The 22,661-nt window shown below is 46.6% G+C and overlaps 1 protein-coding gene across 2 annotated transcripts in view; it reads left to right on the forward strand.

Moving 5' to 3' along the window:
* Nucleotides 1–2,439: 2,439 nt before the first annotated feature.
* The window catches only part of KIF5A (kinesin family member 5A), a 30,487-nt gene continuing 10,265 nt past the window's right edge, over nucleotides 2,440–22,661 (forward strand). The window contains exons 1-17 of one of the 2 annotated variants that reach the window (XM_026001853.2): nucleotides 2,440–2,766; nucleotides 14,970–15,057; nucleotides 15,168–15,241; nucleotides 15,639–15,743; nucleotides 15,972–16,020; nucleotides 16,663–16,718; nucleotides 16,957–17,044; nucleotides 17,323–17,447; nucleotides 17,949–18,053; nucleotides 18,191–18,339; nucleotides 18,432–18,580; nucleotides 18,866–19,041; nucleotides 20,204–20,272; nucleotides 20,643–20,849; nucleotides 21,157–21,303; nucleotides 21,883–22,071; nucleotides 22,432–22,549. In XM_026001853.2, coding sequence (XP_025857638.1) covers nucleotides 2,638–2,766; nucleotides 14,970–15,057; nucleotides 15,168–15,241; nucleotides 15,639–15,743; nucleotides 15,972–16,020; nucleotides 16,663–16,718; nucleotides 16,957–17,044; nucleotides 17,323–17,447; nucleotides 17,949–18,053; nucleotides 18,191–18,339; nucleotides 18,432–18,580; nucleotides 18,866–19,041; nucleotides 20,204–20,272; nucleotides 20,643–20,849; nucleotides 21,157–21,303; nucleotides 21,883–22,071; nucleotides 22,432–22,549 — 2,023 coding nt within the window. In that variant the 5' untranslated portion in view covers nucleotides 2,440–2,637. The remainder of the gene's footprint in view (nucleotides 2,767–14,969; nucleotides 15,058–15,167; nucleotides 15,242–15,638; nucleotides 15,744–15,971; nucleotides 16,021–16,662; nucleotides 16,719–16,956; nucleotides 17,045–17,322; nucleotides 17,448–17,948; nucleotides 18,054–18,190; nucleotides 18,340–18,431; nucleotides 18,581–18,865; nucleotides 19,042–20,203; nucleotides 20,273–20,642; nucleotides 20,850–21,156; nucleotides 21,304–21,882; nucleotides 22,072–22,431; nucleotides 22,550–22,661) is intronic. The other variant, XM_026001854.2, reaches the window with a different exon arrangement.

Below are 22,661 nucleotides of genomic sequence, written 5' to 3' on the forward strand. Positions count from 1 at the left end.
AGGTAATGGCGGGGGACGCCGCCTAGGATTGTGGGATTTGTAGTCTTGGCCCATTCCCCCCTTGGACGGAGAACGACAATAACGCACCTTGGGGAGTTATTTAACACAACTTTTTTTCTTTTACTTTTACATCAAGTCTCTGAAACACATTTTATAATTCCTGTTTTTCAGTTGAATACATTTGGGTTTCCAAAGATTAAATGACTCGATAAAAATAACGCATCCTGTCATGCCGTGGCACAGACAGGGCTTCAAAAACAATAATAGCAAGTAAAATTTAGTAAAAGCTTAGTCATGTTAGGAATTTAAAGGTTAAGTAATCTCGAGTTGGAGCTATCAGATAAAATACAGGGCACCTAATTAAATTTGAATTTCAGATAAACAACTACTAGTTTTCTTTAGTGTAAGTATGCTTCATACCATATTTGGGACAAACTAACACACATACACTATTAGTTTTTTTTAATCTGAAATTCAAATTTAACGGGGCATTCTGTTTTAGTTTTTCAAACCTGGCAGCCTTATTTCAAGCTCAGAAATAGTTAAGTGGTGGCTGTATGTCTGTCTGAACACCCCCTGTGCTCTTATGCACTTCACTAATAGTTTTCAAACTTCTGAATTTCACAGTTCGATAAAATTAAAACAACAGCAAACCTTTTTGAGGATGGACATAGCATTGCTACCTTTTAATTTTGCCAACTAAGTGCATTAGAAAAAGAAAGGCTATTGTTTAACCATCATTTCTTACTAGAAAAGTAGGAAGAACATACTCTCAAGAAAGTCCTTTGACACTTTGTAAGTCTAGCTTTGTGAAAAACCTACTGCATTGTGTGTGGGTGGGTTTTCTTTTGGGGGGGCATACCCAGTAAAGTTTTTGTCCCCAACCCTCCGTAGACAAGCTTTTTTTCCCCCCTTTTTTTCTAGATAAGCATTTTTGTTTGTTTGTTTGTTTTTTGAAAGTCCATTAAGGCTACCACCCTGGAGTCCCTGGGGGCCTGAGTTTGGGATGTTTTCCAGAATGTTTCCTGAGCTTGCAGGATGCTGCAACACTTAGAAATAGTGCCAGACCAAGTGACTGGAGAGATGCTTGTGTTCCTGAGTTTGGAACTCATTGTCATTCTATGCATACTCTCCTGGCTGCTCCCCAGACCTCTACCTCTGTTTCTACGTAGTCCTCCTGGCTTGTCATCCAGTTTCTTGCACTGGACCCATTTCCTTCAATTTCCATAAGACACAAGGTGGGTGAGAGGTATAGGCCTGATGTGGGGAAGCCCTCAGCTGAGTTCTGAGCGGTTAGCTCTTGTCTGACCAGGTCACCATCCTCTCACTCTTACCTCACAGTGTCCAAGTGACCTTAGACAGTTGCTAGGGAGAACCTCCATCCCCTCCTCCCTTCTCCCATCACCACACTCCTTCCCTTGGCCTGGAGCCTCAACTCTTGCAGTCCAACTCTCTGTTGGCCAGCAGAGGCCTGTGACGTGGAGCAAAAATCAATTTGGCCAGCTTCTAGGTGGTTCTGCCCAGGGGCTGCAGCAGGAGTCTGACCCGAGGGGAGGGGAAGAAGGACAAAGAATCTCTAAGGCTTTTTTTTTTTTTTTTTTTTTTGCTAGGTAAGGGGGAGAAACAAAGCAAGCCCTGAGAAAGGGGCCGGGGTGTTGGGACTCTGTCCAGTGGTAACCTGCACAAGAAACACACTCACATAGGCGAGGAAACCTGTCTGAAACCTGAATGCAGATGTCTGCCCTGTCGGTTCTGTCTCAGGGCGCCCCATGCCCCCCCCCTTCACTGTTCGCTACCTCCTTTCTCCTGCAAAAGCTTCTCCTGCCCACCTGCAGCCCAGCCCCAACCTCTGAGGCAGGAACGAGAATTTCAGGTGTTTCTGAACCCTGGTAGCCCACAGTCGGGGGGGGGGGTGTCTTCCTTCACAGGGGGGACCTGCTGCGTGTTCTGGGGACAGAGCGCACCTGCGGACGGAGAAGGGGAGGAGGAGAGCCTCTGCCCGGACACTCCTGTCTGAAAACTAGGAGCTGGCCGCCCGCCCCCACGGGGGTGCAGGCAGCTGAGTGGGCTGGGAGTCGGCGTGAGGGGGCTGGGGACCGGGAAGGCCAAGCGTGCTCCCGATCTGGAGAGGCTGGGGACGGGGCGGGGCGCGTCCCGGAGTAAAAGGGGTGGGAGCGCCGCGGACGCCCTTCCCGACGCCGGCGCCGGGCCCACCGCCGCCCCCTCGGTTCCCGGGGGGCGCCCCGAGGGAGGGCCCGGGGCGCGCGGGGCTGAGGGCGGGGCCCGGGGCGCGCGGGGGGCTGAGGGCGGGGCCCGGGGCGCGCGGCGAGCGGGGGCCCCGCGCAGGAAGCCCCGCGCAGGAAGCCCCGCCCAGGCCCGCAGCGCGGCGCCGCAGCGCGAGGGGCGGAGAGGCGGGCGGGGGGCGGGAGGCGGAGCGCCCGGCAGCAGACGCCCAGGTCGCCCGCGCCCCGCGCCGCAGGACCAGCCCGCGCGCCGGCCCCGCTCTCCAGCCCTCGCCCGGGCGCCCCGCCTGCCTCCCGGCCCCGGACGGCGAGCACCCGCCCTCCGCCTCGGCCTCCGCTGAGCCCCCGGCGCCGCCCCTGCCGCCCGAAGCGCCCAGCCGCCGCCGGCCCCACCATGGCGGAGACCAACAACGAGTGCAGCATCAAGGTGCTCTGCCGGTTCCGGCCCCTGAACCAGGCCGAGATCCTGCGGGGAGACAAGTTCATCCCCATCTTCCAGGGGGACGACAGCGTCGTTATCGGGGTGAGTGTCGGCCCGGGAGGGCGGCGGCCCCGCGGCGCCCGGCCCCCCTCGCCCCTGCCGCGGGCGCTGGGTGTGGCCGGCCCGGCGCGGCCGCGTCTCCGCAGAGCGGGCGGGGGCCGCTTCCTCGCCGCGGGGGCCCCACGCCCCGGGCCGCGCACCCCATTGCCGGCGGCCAGGCCCGTGTTTTCCTCCTGCTCTCCGTCTCCCCGAGGGAAGCGCATCTGCCCTTTGTTATTGGCTCAGATCTCTACCCCCACCTCCCGGGAAGGGAGGGGAGGCCAGGGGACGGGCTGCAGGGAGGTGGGCAGTCGGGGTCTGGGCGGGAGGGGTCCAAACGAGATCGGGCGCCAGGACCAGGCCTGCGTGAGCCCCTGAAGGAGGTGCAGCCTTGACTGGGGCGGAGGGCGCAGGGCGGATGGGTTTGCCGAGAAAGGAATACCTCGATGCCACACCCAGTCAGGGAAGGGGGCTTTGGGGTCCTAAGGAAATGTCTGCTTTCCCTCCTCCAGGTACAGTAGGAAGAGGATTTCAGACACCCCAGTTCCCCCTAACAAATAAAAATGACCGAATCCCGAGGTCTTAATAGTACTTGCTTATTCATCCTTTCTCTTGATGATCCAGTAAAAAGTAGCAGGCTGTCTACCTCATCGTGCCAGCTCTGCCCTTGGAGGAGATCTTATTAAGCAGGAGAACTAATAGTTACTGTGGTTTTCTTACTCCGCATGTATTATTTGTCCCCCAAAACAGCGCTCTGAAGGAGGTATTAATATTTCCATTTTACAGATGAGGAAATTGAGGCCCAAAGAAGTTGAATGACTTTTTCAAGGTCACCCTATTAATTCATGGATCTGAACCTAAACCTATAACTCCAAAGCTCCTGGCTTTTCCTCTATATCACACGCACTGCCTCCGCAGATTTCTCTTCTCCACCTTTATCTGCGATGGCCCAAAAGGAATTCCTAGGAAGTTCCTTACCCCTCCTTTCCCAGGTTGGTAGGGATGGTTAGGCTATGGGGTGAAAGGATCTGAGGTCAAGTCCTGTAGGGCTTGCAGGGTGCTGGGCCAGGAGACTGTAGCCAATTTGAGAAAGGAGGGGCACATAGGACGGCTGTCCTCAAGGTCAGGAGCACTGTTTATATATCTTTGGTCCACGGTGCTTGGCACAAGGCATGCTTACTAAGGGAATGAAGGAAAGATGGGGAGGGAGCGTGGGCCCTCTGAATCAGTGAGAATGGGACTTTGAGTAAACATGCCTTAGGAAGAGCCTGCTTACGTGTCCCATCCCCAGGGGCTCCAGTCTGTCACCATGCTGAGCTGTCACCCACTGAACTCAAATGGGTGCTTCTGCCTTGCATGTGTGCTTACATATGTGTGTGTTCACCACATAGAGAGGGCCACTGTCTTTGCCTCAAGGACCTTAGGCCTTCCAGTCTGGTCAGTCTGGCCAGGCTAAAACAATCAGTTCTGGGGGCTTCTTTCCAAGTAGTCTGGACAGCAGACATTAGCTGTGAGAGTTGGAGCTTGAGGTTCCCCTGAGACAGGGAGGTTGAGAAACACGAGGGAGGTGGTCACAGGAAAGCACATCCACAAAAGGCTTCTACGTTGCAGCCTAGCTTCCTTGGTTTAGTTCTTTCAGGTAAGTCTGACCCAACTCCTTTAGGTTCTCGGGCCATCCTGGTGTGGTGGGCCCGTGGCATGGGGGTGATGTTGGGAGAAGGAGTGGTGGTATTGATCTGTCCAATTCGCTAAACGGGAAAGACAACCGTAGAAGGTGGAGAGGGGGAGAGATTGAAGAGAGGCCCAGGGCCCCCTGCCAATTCAGATTCTGTGTTAGTTCCACAGCTGCTCCTTCCTTGCCTGTTTTGCCTGATATTTGCAGGGCCGCACCTTTGTCTCACTGTGTATCTTCATTTGCCCCAGCCCTTCCTGTCAATCTCTCCAGCTGAGGTAGATGCTTATGGGGGGCCATTTTGTCTCACACAGTGTCCTTGGAGCTCGCGTTCCCAGCCTATTCATTATTGTTCATTTGGGAGGAGGAAGGCTATAGGAGAAGGAATTTTGAGGCAACCCTTGAGGGTCCCAACGAGGAAAGGAAATCTTGTACTCCCCTCTCCTCTTCCTCCTCTAGCTCCCTTTGGGGCTCAGCATCTGAGGAATTAATGGAGGAAGCTGTTCCAGGAAGGTGAGGGAAGAGTGAAAAGGGAGACAATAGTCTCTCCAAACCCAGCTCCTGCTCTTTTCTCCAGTGGCTCTCCTCTCTGCCTCTGCAGCACTGCGGCTAGCTCAGGGCTTCAGAGTCTCAAATGTTCGTGGGCTTTTTCTGCTTTGTAAAGGGTAGGAGAATAAGATGGAAAGACAGCTCTTTCAGCCTTATTCCACCCCCACTCCCCTGATTTCTCCCAGGAATCTGGGGGATGGGGCTTAGCCAAAGTTAATGGCCTGAGTCATACTAAAAGGGTGTCTGGGTCACTGTCTGTGTGCTGTGTACCTTGTTTTGCTCTTTATGTCACTCAGAATCCAGTGTGACTTTTTACTGGACCCTTTTAAGTGTCTTTCTGCCTTGGTCTTGGTGGGCAGAGTGTCCTGGTGTCTGCTGTCTAGGCTGCTGTCTCCCTACCAGGCATGGGAGGGATGACAGTAACGGAAGACATGTACATTCTCTCTCCCTCATTCATTCAAGTGTTCACCATATTCTTTCTCCCTCAGGTCTCCTAATGGGTTAGTGGGTTCTTAAGCAGACAAAAATTCAGGACTATCAAATACCTCATTTGGAAAAGCTAGATTGGGACCTGGCAGGATCATTGAATTAGAGTCAGTATTGTTTGGGGTGGCCCAGGATTCCTTTGATACCTGAAGAGGGGGAGCAGGTCTCCCTTTGGGGGAAATGGAGAGGGGAGGTAATGTTCATCGTGGCCAGTGTCTCTCCAGCATTACCATGGCAACCATCCCCAGGGGTGTCACCATGGAAATCAGGCCTGGTGCTCAGAAGTTCAGCCTCTACCAAGTGCTTTACTGAGGGTTAAAAAGGTTGGACATCCTGGGACCCCTCATCTTAGGCCCTCCCATTAGCTACAGTCAGCTCATATAATGGAAAACTGCTGAAAGGTGCTGGGAGATACAAATGAACAGGAGGCTTGGAGTGGGTGGTGGTTTAGGGAGAGCAGAGCCCTGGGCTGTAGGACTCTGAAGGGGGGCTCTCTGGAGAAGATTGTGAGGAGTGCTTAGATTGCTGTGGGTGGGGGAGTGAATCTCAGGGGTCTCCTCAAAGGTGGAGGGTCTCTAATGAAACCAGTCTTCTAGTCTTTCAGTCTCCAACATTGACATGGTGAGGGGACTTCCTGGGGGAGGATGGGTGAGAGAATCACATACTTCTTAAGATGGGGTTGAAGTCGGAAAAAGGGAGTGATGAAGGGCTTCAGTTCTGTCCAGAAACATTTGAAGAAATGTCCAAATGCGGGGGAGGGGGGTTGGGTGGGGAAGGGGAAGGAAAAGCCGTGATAAGGATCTGATGCATTGTTCAGGCACTTCAGCTCTTGGATCACTATAGCGCTGTGGGTAGATTCAGATTGCTTGGGTTTAAGACCCATGCACTACCATTTCTCAGCTGTGTGTCTGTGGGTAAGCTACCTTACCTCTTTGAACCTGTTTCCACACCTATAAAATGGAATAATAATAGTACCTGCCTTATATGATTGCTGGTGAGCATTAAACAAGATAATACATATAAAGTGCTTATTAGGGATCCCTGGGTGGCGCAGCGGTTTGGCGCCTGCCTTTGGCCCAGGGCGCGATCCTGGAGACCCGGGATCGAATCCCACGTCGGGCTCCCGGTGCATGGAGCCTGCTTCTCCCTCTGCCTGTGTCTCTGCCTCTCTCTCTCTCTCTCTCTCTGTGTGTGTGACTATCATAAATAAATAAAAGTTAAAATAAATAAATAAATAAAGTGCTTATTAGTGCAATGACAGGCATGTAATAAACTTCTGATAAGAATTAGGTGTTATTGGGATCCCTGGGTGGCGCAGCGGTTTAGCCCCTGCCTTTGGCCCAGGGCGCGATCCTGGAGACCCGGGATCGAATCCCACGTCGGGCTCCCGGTGCATGGAGCCTGCTTCTCCCTCTGCCTGTGTCTCTGCCTCTCTCTCTCTCTCTCTGTGACTATCATAAATAAATTTAAAAAAAAAAAAAAGAATTAGGTGTTATTATTTTTTTTATATATGCTGTTTCCTCATGAGCTAGCCTTTGACACACTGGGAAGTACTTAACATCCCCCCCACTTTTAAAAAGATTTTATTTGAGAGAGAGAGAGAGTGCACAAGCAGGGGGAGCAGTAGAGGGAGAAGGAGAAGCAGGCTCCCTGCTGTGGAGCTGGATGTGGGGCTCCATCCCAGGACCCTGGAATCATGACCTGAGCCAAAGGTAGATGCTTAACTGACTGAGCCACCCAGGTGCCCCAACATTTCCCCTTCTTACTGGTTATTTCATCCAAACATCTAAGTCTCTAGTATTTTCTTGCTCTCTTCCTCCATCAATATCTGTGTTTTTGGCAGATATTTATGAAGAACATCCTACGGGCCAAAGACTGTGCTTGATATCGGGATTTCCCGGGAATCCCTGCCTTTAAGAAACTCTTGGTCTACATGATGATCCAAGCTGTGGAGTGGTCAGGGCAGAGGCCTGAGAGGGGGCCTCAGAAATGGCTTAAAAAAAAAAATAAGTGGTTTTTGCAAGTTATATACACAACCCCCCAGACTTTGGTAAGAAATCTGCCACAACACACTACAGTCCAACTCAAAGTAATTGTGTGTCATGAAAAACATAAATAGTGGTGATGCTTCCCAGGTGAATAGTCTAGAGGCAGAAAAGTTAGAAAACCACTGGTCTAGTTATTCTTCTCAAAAGATCTGACAAATTCATCTTGGGTATAATCAATAGCAAATTAAAAAGAAATTTACAATATAGTAAATGGTGAGGAGCACTGAGGAGGGCACATGATGAGATGAGCACTGGGTGTTACACTCTTTCAAGTTGGTGAATTGAATTTAAATAAAATATATATATTTTAAAGATTTTATTTATTTATTCATGAGAGACACAGAGAGAGACAGACACAGGCAGAGGGAGAAGCAGGCTCCACGTAGGGAGCCTGACTTGGGACTCGATCCCAGGTCTCCAGGATCACGCCCTGGGCTGAAGGCGGTACTAAACCGCTGAGCCACCTAGGCTGCCCTAAATAAAATATTTTTAAAAAGAAATTTACAATGTGACAGAAATAAAAATCTTAAGATAAAGTAATGACTTGGAATTTAAGGGCCTAGCAAAGAGTAGAGAAGTGCTAACAGGCCTTTCCAGACCCCTGAAATAACAATCTGTGTCTGGCTTTCCCTGCTGATGAGTTTACTAAGTGAACCCATTTTTAGTTCTTGGATGTCTTTTACCCTTACAGTACTGAGAACACCACCGTTTGACCCTCTCTGATCTCTTCTTCCCAGCCTAGGCTGCAGAAAAGGGATTCCTCAGGCGGTAATTGCCTTCAGCATTTGGAGAGCGCCCTCCATTTTAATGCATCCACAGCTTTCTCTGGAATCCTATATCTGGGAATGTTTGTGAGAGAGGAGGAGAGAAACAGAAGGAAAGGCAGAGAATGAGTTGGAGCCCATGTTCCCAAAAGGGAAGAAGGGAGGGGCAAAGTTGGCTTGAGAGTTATATTTAATCCCCTTTGGCTGCATTCCTGGCTTCAAGAAGCATAGATAGATATCATTGGTGGAGAAGAGGCGAGAGTCACTGGCTTGAGATAGACGTGTTTTGTTTGTTTCTGTTTCTTGGCCACTGGATGGGAGCTGCACTGAATTAGATTACAATTCAAGAATCAAGTTTCAACAAAAAATAGATTCATTAGATTAAATTTAAAAAGAAAGATATTGCCACTGAGGAGGACAGGCATTAATGCCACTTTAAAGCTGTTTTCTTCTAAAAAAAAAAAAAAAAGCTGTTTTCTTCTAACACTGTAATAAGGATTTATTCTTTGTAATGAAGTGTAATGATGAACCGTTCATATAAAAAGAATGAAAAATTCCCAAAAACCCTATGAATAACCCATAAATTCACTCAAGCCTTTAAAAAAAATTAAGGTAGGGGATCCCTGGGTGGCTCAGCGGTTTAGCGTCTGCCTTTGGCCCAGGGCGCAATCCTGGAGTCCCGGGATCGAGTCCCACGTTGGGCTACTGGCATGGGCCTGCTTCTCCCTCCTCCTGTGTCTCTGCCTCTCTCTCTATGTCTATCATAAATAAATAAATCTTTAAAAAAAAATTAAGGTAGATTTTTCTTTAATAATATTAAACATAGTCTGATTACAACACTAATATACTTTAATTGTTGACAAAATCAAAAACAAAGAGAAACACATACAAGAAACTAAAAATCACTTGAAATCCACCACCCCAAGAAAAACACTGTTAACAATTTATTTCTTTCCAGTGAGTTTTTGCTGCATATATACATATATTAATTTTAATAAAACTGTATCATAAACTATATATTGTTTTATAACTTAATTTTTTCACTAACACATGAGTATTTCGCATTTATTAAATATTTTACATAATTTTATATTTTTTAAATGTTTAATTTTTGCATAAGCTTTAACATACACATGTGACATAATTCAATGATATAAAAAAGTATACAATGAAAAGTAAGTCTCCTTCCTACCTTTCTTTTCTAGCCACCCAGTTCCCCTTTAACAACCTTATTACCAGTTTCTTGTGGGTTCTTATAAAAGCATATTATACATTTTTAAGCAGTTACTATATACGTGCATGTACTTTTAAAAATATTTATTTTATAACATGTTTTGTTTTAATTAATCTATGCAATGTGGGGCTTATAATGTATAGTTTTAAAAAAAGCAAAGTACAGAACAATATGTATGAATTCACAACCTCGAGATCAAGAGTCGTATGCTCTTCCTACTGAGTCAGCCAGGTTTCCCCACATGTACTTTTTTTTTTTTTTAAAACAAGAATGGTAGCATAGTATACATATTGTTCTATTCTGTACCTTGCTTTTTTTTTTTTTTTCAACTTAATGATAAGTCTAGGAGATTTTTCCTTATCAGCACATAAAGATTTACCTCATTCTTTTAAACAACTGTATAGTTTGTTGTAGGGATATGTCATAATTTAACCAGATCCCTATTGGTGGACTTTTAGGGTTATCCTAATAAATTGCTATTACAAACATACAATGAGTGCACAAATCTTATGCAAACAGTTTGATGAATATTATAACGTATTTTGACACCCACATAAGCACCACCCAGATTGAAATCTAGAGTATTTCTGTTGCCCCTCAAAGCTCCCTTTTGCCCACACCTGTCATATCACTCCAGGCATCCACTATTTTGACTTCTATCACTAGCTAAGTATGGTTGTTTCTTCAGTGTTATACAAAAGGAATAATACAGTATGTGCTCTCTTGTGTATGAGTTCTTTTACTAACACATTTTTGAAATCTATTTATGTTCTTTTATGGCATCATTTTATTCTATCTCATTTAATTGTTTTAAAGTAGGCTCCATGCCTACTTGGAGCCTAATGCAGGGATTGAATTCACAACCCTGAGATTGAGAAACCTGAACCAAAATCAAGAGTCAGACATTTAACCAACTGAGCCACCCAGGTGCCTCTATTATGACATCATTTTAAATAGCAACAAAGAATAAAAATATACACATGCCATTATTTAATCGATTCCTTATGTTAACCAGTTTCCTAAATATTACTCCTTTCAGTTGTTTTCAATTTCTTGTTGTTATAAGCAGTCTGATAATAAACATTCTTGTAACTAAATATTTGCTACAAATATTTTCATGGCATAAATTCTTAGAACATCTGAGTCAATAGATATGTGCAATCATGGCTTTTGATTATGTGTTTCTGAATTGCCTCCATAAAAGTTGTATGGACATACTGTTCCTACCAGAAAAGGACTTATTTCAAGGAAATTATACCTCCTTAAGCCCTTATCTACACTGGGTATTACAATTAAGCTTGTGTTTTTCAATTTGATAGGTGAGTAACAATATTACTGTTCTAATTTGAAAATATTGAACATTTGTATTTATTTTTCTGTTGCTAGTACCTAGCCCTTGTTTATTATTTTTCTCTTGAGGTTTATCTTTTTTGCTATTAATTTATGAGAGCTCTTTATAGTAAGAATATTAATATCTTTGAAAAGCTTAAATTTTTTTATTTAAAAAATTATGCATTTTCATTTTAGAACAGTTTCTTAAAAGTTTATTTATTTATTTATTTTCATTTTTTATTTTTTAGTTTTATTTATTTATGATAGTCACAGAGAGAGAGAGAGGCAGAGACACAGGCAGAGGGAGAAGCAGGCTCCATGCACCGGGAGCCCGACGTGGAATTCGATCCCGGGTCTCCAGGATCGCGCCCTGGGCCAAAGGCAGGCGCCAAACCGCTGCGCCACCCAGGGATCCCCTAAAAGTTTATTTATTTAAGTAATCTCTACATCCAGCGTGGGGCTTGAACTCATGACCCCAAGAGATCAAGAGTTGCATGCTCATTTAACTGAACCAGCCAGGTGACCTTAATTTAGAAAAGTTTTCAATCTAAATAGAGAAACTCTTAAAATTCTACTGTCCAAGATACCACTATTAACATTTTTTTAAAAGATATTTATTCGGGATCCCTGGGTGGCACAGCGGTTTGGCGCCTGCCTTTGGCCCAGGGCGCGATCCTGGAGACCCGGGATTGAGTCCCACATCGGGCTCCTGGTGCATGGAGCCTGCTTCTCCCTCTGCCTGTGTCTCTGCCTCTCTCTCTCTCTCTCTCTGTGTGACTATCATAAATAAATAAAAAATAAAAAAAAAGATTAAAAAAGAAGATATTCATTTGAGAGAGCATGAGCAGAGGGAGGAGCCAAGGGAGAGGAACAAGCAGATTCCCTGCTGAGAGCAGAGCCCGACATGGGGATGGGGCTGGACTGTGGGGCTGCATCCCAGGACCCTGAGATCATGACCTGAGCTAAAATCAGATTGAGTCACCCAGGCACCCCTTAACTTTTTTTTTTTTTTTTTTTTTTATGATAGTCACACAGAGATAGAGAGGCAGAGACACAGGCAGAGGGAGAAGCAGGCTCCATGCACTGGGAGCCCGATGTGGGATTCGATCCCGGGTCTCCAGGATCGCGCCCTGGGCCAAAGACAGGCGCTAAACCACTGCACCATCCAGGGATCCCTTAACTTTTTTTTCTAAGCAAGGTGTACCTATACATTTTTTTTAAAAAACAGAAATGGAATCATCCTTTTTGCATTTGTTTTTTACACTGCATACTATCTTATGTATTTATTTTTTGCATAGTATTTTTTGAAGATTTTATTTATTTATTCATGAGAGACACACACAGAGAGAAGCAGAGACATAGGCAGAGGGAGAAGCAGGCTCCCTGTAGGGAGCCTGATGTGGGACTCAATCCCCAGGACTCCAGCATCACGCCCTGAGCCAGAAGGCAGATGCTTAACCGCTGAGCCATCCAAGCGTCCCTGCATAGTATTTTAAAAACTACTTTTTTGCCTGACAGTATTTTGTGTATACCTTGTCTTGTCATTACATATTATCTTATCATCTATAACATTTTACATTTTTTAATTTAAAAATGATATGTTGTCACTGTAAGACGTTTAAATATCACAGAAAAGTATTGCAGGGGATCCCTGGGTGGCGCAGCGGTTTGGCGCCTGCCTTTGGCCCAGGGCGTGATCCTGGAGACCCGGGATCGAATCCCACATCGGGCTCCCAGTGCATGGAGCCTGCTTCTCCCTCTGCCTGTGTCTCTGCCTCTCTCTCTCTCTCTCTCTCTCTGTGACTATCATAAATAAATAAAAAAATTAAAAAAAAATAAAATCTTAAAAAAAAAAAAAAAAGAAAAGTATTGCACGCATAAGCTCCTGTTATTCTGCTCTCAAGTGATAACCACCATTAGCAGGTCTCTATACAGCCTTCCATTTCCTTTTTCTAAGGCTATTCTGTCCATATGCTTTTAAAAAGATATAATCATATTACACACACTGTTTTTACTTTTTCACTAAATTGAGCTTGGACATGTCAGAACATGTAAACCACCCTCACTCATTTTAATGGGAGTAGAATATGGAACTATCATAACCAACATCTTGTTAATGAGTGTTTGAATCATTTCTAGTTTTACTTTAATACAGATTGAACATCCTTCTACATAGATCTTTAAGTGCTTGAGTAAGGGCTGTAAAATGAATTCCTAGCAATGGACTCACTGATACAGAGTACAAACAGAATGGACATTTAAATATTTAATAGAATTGTCCTCCAGAAAGACTCTATCAGTTTACAGTACTCCCTCCATTGGAGAGCATCTTCACAACTTATTTCTCTTTGTGGATTCTGGTTTTGGGGTTTCAAAGGCTTTTACCAAAGAGAGATCAGACAAATATTTCAGGTAGATTTTTTTCCCCCATAAGCCAGACTTTTCAAATCTCTTAAATATTAAAAAAAATATCTATTAGTTTTCCTTTATGCAACGAAGTGAAACAAAGGAAACAAAATGAAACACACATTAAGAAATTAAAAAAAAATACTTGTACATGGTTTAAAAATAGAAACAATCCAAGGGCACTGGCTGGCTTGGTCAGAAGAGCATGCAACTCTTCATTTCGAGGTTGTGAGTTTGAGCCCCCCCTTGGATGTAGAGATTATTAAGTAAAGTAAAACTTAAAAATTTAAAAATATATGTAAGTGGGACACCTGGGTGGCTCAGTGTTGAGCGTCTGCCTTTGAATCAGGGTGTGATCCTGGCATCCCGGGATTGAATCCCATATTGGGCTTCTGCATGGAGCCTGCTTCTCCCTCTGCCTGTGTCTCTGCTTGTCTCTGTCTGTGTCTCTCATGAATAAATAAATAAAATCTTTAAAAATGTGTGTGTGTGTGTGTGTGTGTATACACACACACATATATATGCAAGCCAAGATACAAAATGTAAAATAAAAGACTTGTCTCTCTTCAAAGTAATAATTTGTAATGATTACTGTAATCATTAACATTTTTTGTATAATTCCTTCTAGAAAAAAGTTCTATGTATAGATGGAATATTATGAATATTCCTAGAGCCGTTATCTCCAGCTCTGGCCAATAAAAATTTTATGACTTTCCTTAATTAGTTGAAACATGTCTCCCCAACTCTGGTGACCATAGACCTAGGAGCTTTACATTTCAGTTGGATAAAGATGGGGTCTGTAGTAAAACAACTTGACAACTAAGTCATAATCTCTTTATACTGAATGGCAGGAAAACATGACTGAGAAATTTGTCATTTGTGATGGAGAACAAGCATAGTCTTATTTAATCTTACCAGAAAAAAAAAAAAATCTTACCAGAGATCTGCACTTTAGTATGATTACATAGTGAATATGTTCTTTGTTTGGTTCCCCAGGTTTTAAATATTTTGTATCTTTAGCATGCTTGTTAGCACATGATTTGTAACATAACCTAAATGAAACAAAGTACTTGTAGGTCAGTAATTTGTTTCAGTATCTCTTTGCTAAAAGGAGGCCCATTATTCTGATTTCATATATTTCTTTCAGGGAGAGAGAGCATGTGTTAATGTTTGAACAACAGCTCAGCATCTTGGTGTACCTGTATTTCATTTACACAATAGGGAACATAACCGACATGTGCCCCTAACTTTGCATCTTTCATTTAATGCATCTTGAAGATTCGTCCACATCAGGACATATGCATCTATTGAGGAAGATATTTTTAAACCTAGAGGTAGATTTTTAATGTTAATGAATTGTCTTTCACTCTTCATGGCCTGTGTCCCTACTGTCTTTTCCCATTGGTTTCCCGGGGAAAGGCCTGGAGTGGTGCAGTACTAAGTCATCACACCAAGACTGAGATCCCCTCACACAGTCTGAGGCTGTGACACTTCTCAATGGTGCTCTCTAGTGCGCAGGAATAGCTCCTGGTGTCAGCACCAACTTTTGCTCCTCTTTGTCTGGTTTCCCTCAACACTCCCCCCCCCCCAAACTGTCCGTGGATACAGATGGCTGAAAAACAGGTGCTTTCTCAGGCTAATGGAAGGGGGCTGCAGCATTTCTTCTTCCTCATTTCCTGACTCCTGATGTCTGCCATGTTTTATTTCCATTCTAGGGGAAGCCATATGTCTTTGACCGTGTGTTCCCCCCAAACACGACTCAGGAGCAAGTTTATCATGCGTGTGCCATGCAGATTGTCAAAGGTAACATGTATTATCTTTGTAAGATGTATTTTTAGAATGTATGTTTTCTGGTTCCCCATTCCCTACCCCACTTCTTTCCACCAATGCTCTTTCTTGGCTATGTCTTCCAGATGTCCTTGCTGGCTACAATGGCACCATTTTTGCTTATGGACAGACATCCTCAGGGAAAACACATACCATGGAGGTGAGGGCTCTGACTTTCATGAGGGGTGAGGAACTGGGAGTGTTAATGAGAGGCCAAGGAATCTCAGGCAAGATCTAGGAATCAAGCTTGCTTGGTCTGGAGGATGAACTGAGGGGCAGGATTATAATGGAAGCTTGGTGAAATCCCTCTAGCCTGCTGCAGTTTCCCATCCTTTCCACTACTCCAGTTTGCTTCTTTTGATCCAGAAAAGCAGCTGCAATAAAGATCCAAAGGGACCCTCAGTTCTCTCCTTGTTCTCGGTAGACATGGCAGTGACTGCCTCGTACCTTCAGATGATCCTCTCGTCAACTATCACCTTCATGTTCACCTGTTTACCTCTTGGGTGGCCTCATTGTTTTGAGTCCCAGTCTCAGTCTCGGATACTCTTCCTCTCCAGGGAAAGCTGCATGACCCCCAGCTGATGGGAATCATTCCTCGAATTGCCCGAGACATCTTCAATCACATCTACTCCATGGATGAGAACCTGGAGTTCCATATCAAGGTGATCACGGTTTAACAGCGGGGTGTCCTCAGAGAGGGACTAGGAGGAGAAGAGCTAGTATGAACTCACTGAGAACCTGGGCACCCCAACTTATTTTCCTGCCCTGCTTACCACAGTTCTTCTTCTTCTGCTCTTTTTCTCCTTCTCCTACTGGTTGAGTGGGTCACATTCATTTGAGATCTCTATATCAGACTTATGATAGGCCCTCTTCACTTTCTCCCTGACCAGGTTTCTTACTTTGAGATTTACCTGGACAAAATTCGCGACCTTCTGGATGGTGAGTGGTGTTTAGCCCCATTGGATGGGCAGGGGTGGGAGGAGAGCAAGGAAAAGAAAGATCACATTGTTCTTGGCAAGAGATGCAGAGGAATCACACACTCATACCCCTGTCCCTTGCCTCCATTCACCAAAATTTCTAAAAGCAAAAAGGGTCAGAAGATGAGCTGAAATACCTAGGCCTATATAGAAACACCCTGAGACCAGCTGGAACCTTAAGGCTAGAATCCTGGAGGAGGAGAAATTTAAGCTTTCAGGTGTGGGGATTTAAGCTTGATGGGAAAGTCTTTCTCCTTTTTATTTATTTTTTTCTTCTTTCTCCTTTTTAAATTTTTAATTTATTTGTTTGTTTGTTTGAAAGAGGGAGAGGGAGAGAGGGCACAAGTTGGGGGTAGGGGGGCCAGCAAAGGGAGACAGACAAACAGACTCCGCACTGAGTGCAGAGCCTGACATGGGGCTCGATCTCATAACCCTGAGATCATAACCTGAACTGAAATCAAGAGTTGGACGCTTAACCAACTGCACCACCCAGGAGAGGGCTTCTTTTTTGCATGTAGAAGAAACCACTGTCTCAGCAGACTATAGGGTATGGGGTTGGGGTTGGAAGTGCTAGCCTTGCTTACTCTGCATTGGTTTGATTCAGTGACCAAGACAAATCTGTCTGTGCATGAGGACAAGAATCGGGTGCCATTTGTCAAGGTAAGTGTGGGGACAGGGGTACCTGGGTGTGGGTCACTGTACTAAGAGTAGACCAGGAGGGTAGGCCAGAGGCCCGGAAGCTGGAGGGCAGATGTCTTGGAGGAGTGAGATGTGCCGAGGGGCTGGGGAGAGTCTGAGGGCTTGGAAAAGACATTCTTAAAAGGTCATCTGATCAGCGTGCAGGTAATATAATTTGCAGATTGCCGTTTATGGGTCACTCTCCCTTTGCCCCCTGCAGGGTTGTACTGAACGCTTTGTGTCCAGCCCAGAGGAGATTTTAGATGTGATTGACGAGGGGAAATCAAATCGTCATGTGGCCGTCACCAGTGAGTGGGGATATAAGGAGCTCTTGCACCTGGGAGTCTGGTGCTTGTCTGTGTCCTCTGGGGGCTGAGGGAATAGAAGTGAGCAAGGGAAGACTGTGTCCTCCAGAAGAAGAGGCTATTACTGTGTGTGCCACCCAGCTGCCTGGGAGACAGTGGCGGGGCTAGTCCTGGCAGGTGCCCTCTCTCTCTGGGTTGGCCAGTGTCAGTGGAAGCTGGGGGGTGAGGGCTTCGGCTCCATAGGTGTTAGTACAGGGACCGCTTCTCCCTTGGTCCTGCAGACATGAATGAACACAGCTCTCGGAGCCACAGCATCTTCCTCATCAACATCAAACAGGAGAACATGGAGACCGAGCAGAAGCTCAGTGGGAAGCTGTACCTAGTGGACCTGGCAGGGAGCGAGAAGGTTGGGGACCTGGGAGTGGGGCGGGTAGGGAAGGAGGTCTGGGCAGGGGGAGCTTTTAAAAATCAAAATAACTTTTTTGCAGGGAGTATAATTCATATACCATTAGAGTTCACCATTTTGAAATATAGTTCAATGGGTTTTAGGATATTTTTGGAAGGTGGTGCACCCATCACCACTGATTCTAGAATATTTTCATCACCTGTTAGACACTCACACCCTATTCCTCCCTCCACTAGCTCCTGGCAACCACTAATCTTATGTTTTGTCTCTGTGAATTTGCCTTTTCTGGACATTTCATATAAATGGGATCATATACTATGTAGGCAGGAGGGGGTGGCTTTTGGCAAGAGGGTTTAGGGTAACAGGAAGGGCCTTCTCTGTTCTCTTTCCCTGTCCCCTCCCCTCCTTGGACTGAATCCCCTTAGATGGGGAAGAGGCCATGAGATCCCTCTCTCCCCCTGCAGCTGCTCATGACACACTCATCCCTTAATGCTCTGGTAGGTCAGCAAGACCGGAGCAGAGGGAGCTGTGCTGGACGAGGCAAAGAATATCAACAAGTCACTGTCAGCCCTTGGGAATGTGATCTCTGCACTGGCTGAGGGCACGGTGAGTGTCCCATCTCATCTTCTCCTACTGCTGCCCTCTCATCATACCCAATGCATGGGGTGTGTGACCCCTAGTCAGCAAGTACACTGTTCCCTTGTTGAATATTTTTCTGATTCATGGTCTCCCTCTTCCCCCAGAAAAGCTACGTTCCATATCGTGACAGCAAAATGACACGGATTCTCCAGGACTCTCTGGGAGGAAACTGCCGGACAACTATGTTCATCTGCTGCTCACCGTCCAGCTACAACGATGCAGAGACCAAGTCCACCCTGATGTTCGGGCAGCGGTTAGTAGCAGGGTCCCTTTTCACTGTGCCAGCTCCCCTCAGTGTCATGCAAGGCTTAACGGAGCTCTCATCTCCTCGTTCTCCTTACCCAGGGCAAAGACCATTAAGAACACTGCCTCTGTGAATCTGGAGTTGACTGCCGAGCAGTGGAAGAAGAAATATGAAAAGGAGAAGGAGAAGACAAAGGCTCAGAAGGAGACAATCGCCAAGCTAGAGGCTGAGCTCAGCCGGTGGCGCAATGGTTAGAGAGGGTTCTACTGGTCATGAGAGGCAGTGGGAGGAGGAGGCCGAGGGACCAGAGGCGCCCTGTCTGGGGTGGGCCTTCAGGGCGGGCCAGCCTCCCAGGAGGACTGTTTCTGGAGGGGTGCAGTAGAGCAGTGATGAGGGAAGGGGAGAGGGGGCTGACCGCCCTTATCCCACCCCCTAGAAAAGGTTGAAGGTACACTTGGCCACAGAGATAGAGGAAGGACTCCTAGATGCATCTTTCTCTCTTCCCATTCCTCACCTTGTTCTGCCCCTCGGCCAGGAGAGAATGTGCCTGAGACAGAGCGCCTGGCTGGGGATGATGCAGCCCTGGGATCTGAGCTCTGTGAGGAGACCCCTGTGAATGACAACTCATCCATCGTGGTGCGCATTGCTCCTGAGGAGCGGCAGAAATATGAGGAAGAGATCCGCCGCCTCTATAAGCAACTCGATGACAAGGTGAGGACGCCCAGGGCACAGATGGGAGGCCTGTGGGATGAGAAGTGAGGGATTAAGGAATTAGTTTGTATTGCCTTTTTTAAAAATTATTTTTATTTTTATTTATTTTATTTATTTTTTTTTAATTTTTTAATTATTTATTTATGATAGTCATACAGAGAGAGAGAGAGAGAGAGGCAGAGACATAGACAGAGGGAGAAGCAGGCTCCATGCACCGGGAGCCTGGCGTGGGACTCCATCCGGGTCTCCAGGATCACGCCCTGGGCCAAAGGCAGGCGCCAAACCGCTGCGCCACCCAGGGATCCCCCTTTTTTTTATTTTGAAAGAGATAAATTATGCTCATTGAAAATGCGGAAGAGAGCACGGAGTAACATTCAGGATTACGAATCACTATATTATATACCAGAAACTAATAACGTAACCCTGCATGTTAACTATACTAGAAATAAATCTCCCCCCGGAATTAAATTTAATAAAAAATTATATTACTAAGAAACTTAGAAGCTAAATAAAAATATACAGAAGAAAATTTAAGTCCTCTATCATTCTGCCATTTAGAAATAATACTATTGACGTTCTACTTTTCTCCATATGTAGAGCATGCAATCGAGATACACTGTATCTGTAACTTTGCATCTAATTTCTTCCCTCCACGTTCTATAAGGAGCGATTTTCTACTTTGTTAACAATTCTTCATAAAAGTATTTTTAAAATGCTGCCTAACAGCACATTTATCAAAATATATTTAACCATTTGTTTATTCCAGGGCTTCTAGTTTTCCTTGTTTTTAGTAGTTTGTTCTTGCTCTTGTAAGTCTGAAAGCACTATCTTTGCTTCTGATGCATAAAACTTTCCTTTTGAATGATTTGATTAGAATGTAGCACTAAAGTGGGACTTCTAGGTTAGGGGATATGCACTTTAACCAAACGGCTTTTGCTGTGTATTGTCAAGGTTATACCACCTTCCAGGAAGAAAGGAATTTGAAAGTGAGGGCAGGAGTGAGGCAAGAGCCTGAAAGAAAAATTTCTTTTTAGGATGTGGGGTTTCTAACTCAAAGCCAGAACTGTCTGGATTTTTGTCAGGATCCTACCTCTGCCTCCAACCCTGTAAGTCTAGACCCTGGAAGGAACAGCTTCCTTCCATTCCTTTTGTCTCCCAACAGGACGATGAGATCAACCAGCAGAGCCAGCTCATAGAGAAGCTTAAGCAGCAGATGCTGGACCAGGAAGAGGTAACAGGAAGGAAGATGAGACATGAGAGGAGAGCAGTGTGTCCCCTTAAAAGGTGTAAAAGACCTTTTACAACCAGATGGAAGAAGAGCTTACTCTTTTGCATAGGGCTTGATCACCCTCCAGAACTATGGAAGTCTGGGGAGGACTTAACTGGGGCTTTCTGTAAAGGATTTCAGAGTCTGGGTGCTGCTTCCTTCTGTTGTCCTGCTTCTGTGACGCCTAGAGCCCACTTCCTCTTGACCCTTGTTTTGACCCATGCCCCTCTCCTAGAGCTCTAAAGGTACCAGAGAGACCCTGTCTGGGGCCAGGAAACCATAGAGGGGCCCGCTGGCAGCAGACCCCGTCACATGCCTTGCCTCTTCCTCAAAGCTGCTGGTGTCCACCCGAGGAGACAATGAGAAGGTCCAGCGGGAGCTGAGCCACCTGCAGTCTGAGAACGACGCTGCGAAGGATGAGGTGAAGGAGGTGCTGCAGGCCCTGGAGGAGCTGGCCGTGAACTACGACCAGAAATCCCAGGAAGTGGAGGAGAAGAGCCAGCAGAACCAGCTTCTGGTGGATGAGCTGTCTCAGAAGGTGGTGAGTGGCTGACCGGGGTCCCAGAGCACCGTTTCCTCCAGAACATGTTCTATATCCCAGGGGACCTCCGCATCCTGGGGCCGCAGCACATTTGTACCTTTGCCTCTCTGTGCCATGGGCTGTGGGACCCTCTCCAGCCCCGTCACCACACTTTGCCCTTCTGACCCCTATCTCTTCCAAACCTTTTTGCAGGGCCTCTGTTCTCTTTGTAGCAGCCCTTGGGGTCATGGGTGAGGCGGAGGCTCTGCCTGGGTTAGGGAGGGCAGTGGGAAGATGGCAACGGGATGACGTGAGGGGCTGTCCCCAGGCCACCATGCTGGCTCTGGAGTCTGAGTTGCAGCGGCTACAAGAGGTCAGCGGACACCAGCGCAAACGGATTGCTGAGGTGCTGAATGGACTGATGAAGGACCTGAGTGAGTTCAGTGTCATCGTGGGCAACGGGGAGATTAAGCTGGTGAGTGGAGCTGGAGGCAGTGGCAGCCTTGTTCAGGTCATTCTTGCTCTGGGCACTGGTGGGAGATGGTGGGGGTACAGGGGAGCATCACCCATGCCCTCAGGAGTACTGAGGAAGGCAGACCAAAGAGCCAGGAAGCAATCCTTTAGACTAGACCAGGAAAACAAGCAGAATTTTGCACAGACTCAACTATAAATTCACCTTCCAAAGGGTGCTGAATAAAGAGGCCACAGAGATGTGCTTGCAGCAGGCTTTAACAATAAGGCATAGAGTTGGGAATGACACATGCAAATCTGTGGCAGTGACAGTGACCCATCTGGGTGACCAAACAGATCAGTTTGACTACAAATCACGTTGCTTTATAAGATGGGAGAGGGCGACTGTCAGAATTGGATCTTTAGGTGTAGGTAGAGTTAGTATGAAATGCCAAGTGATAGCAGCTAAAAGTTGTTAGAAACTATGTGTGCCACACAAATCTCCATGTGTGCGGGTGTACAGGGATAGGCAGGATGCAGAGGAATGGGTAAAAGCTTCCCTGCAGCAGAGAGGCATCTCTTCCTGCCCTCCCCCACCCCGCAGCCGGTGGAGATCAGCGGAGCCATTGAGGAGGAGTTCACGGTGGCCCGACTCTATATCAGCAAAATCAAGTCGGAAGTCAAGTCTGTGGTCAAGCGCTGCCGGCAGCTAGAGAACCTGCAGGTCGAGTGTCATCGCAAGATGGAGGTGACTGGGCGGGAGCTCTCATCCTGCCAGCTCCTCATCTCTCAGGTGAGCGCTGAGCACTGAGAGCCTTTGCATGCCGTGGGAAGGACGATGATTTTGTGGCTATGGGATAAGACTTCTAGCATCCACCTAGGGCCGAGGGTCGACCACAGTCAAAGACAGAAGAGTCTGGGGCAGCAGGGAAGGTCCAGGCCAGGGCAGTGAAGGTTCAGAGAGGATACCACTCTTTGTGCTGATGGGATCTAAAGGTTAGGTCTCCGAGGTAATGACCCCTGGCCCCATATCTTCAGGCAGGCGCACCTGAAGGGGAGGGTCTGGGAGGAGAGCTGCTGAGGTCTGCACTGCCTGGAGCTGTGTCCTTGACTCCATTCCTCTCTTTCCTCTCCCCAACCCTTCCCCCATTAGCACGAGGCCAAGATCCGCTCGCTTACAGAATATATGCAGAGTGTGGAGCTAAAGAAGCGACACCTGGAAGAATCCTATGACTCCCTGAGCGATGAGCTGGCAAAGCTCCAGGCCCAGGGTGAGGCCTTCTTTTTTTTTTTTTTTTTTTTTAATTTTTTAAAATATTTTATTTATTTATGAGAGAGAGGGGGGCGGGGGCAGAGCCACAGGCAGAGAGAGAAGCAGGCTCC

This window comes from Vulpes vulpes, chromosome 16, assembly GCF_048418805.1.
Source record: "Vulpes vulpes isolate BD-2025 chromosome 16, VulVul3, whole genome shotgun sequence".
NCBI classification, from domain to species: domain Eukaryota; kingdom Metazoa; phylum Chordata; class Mammalia; order Carnivora; family Canidae; genus Vulpes; species Vulpes vulpes.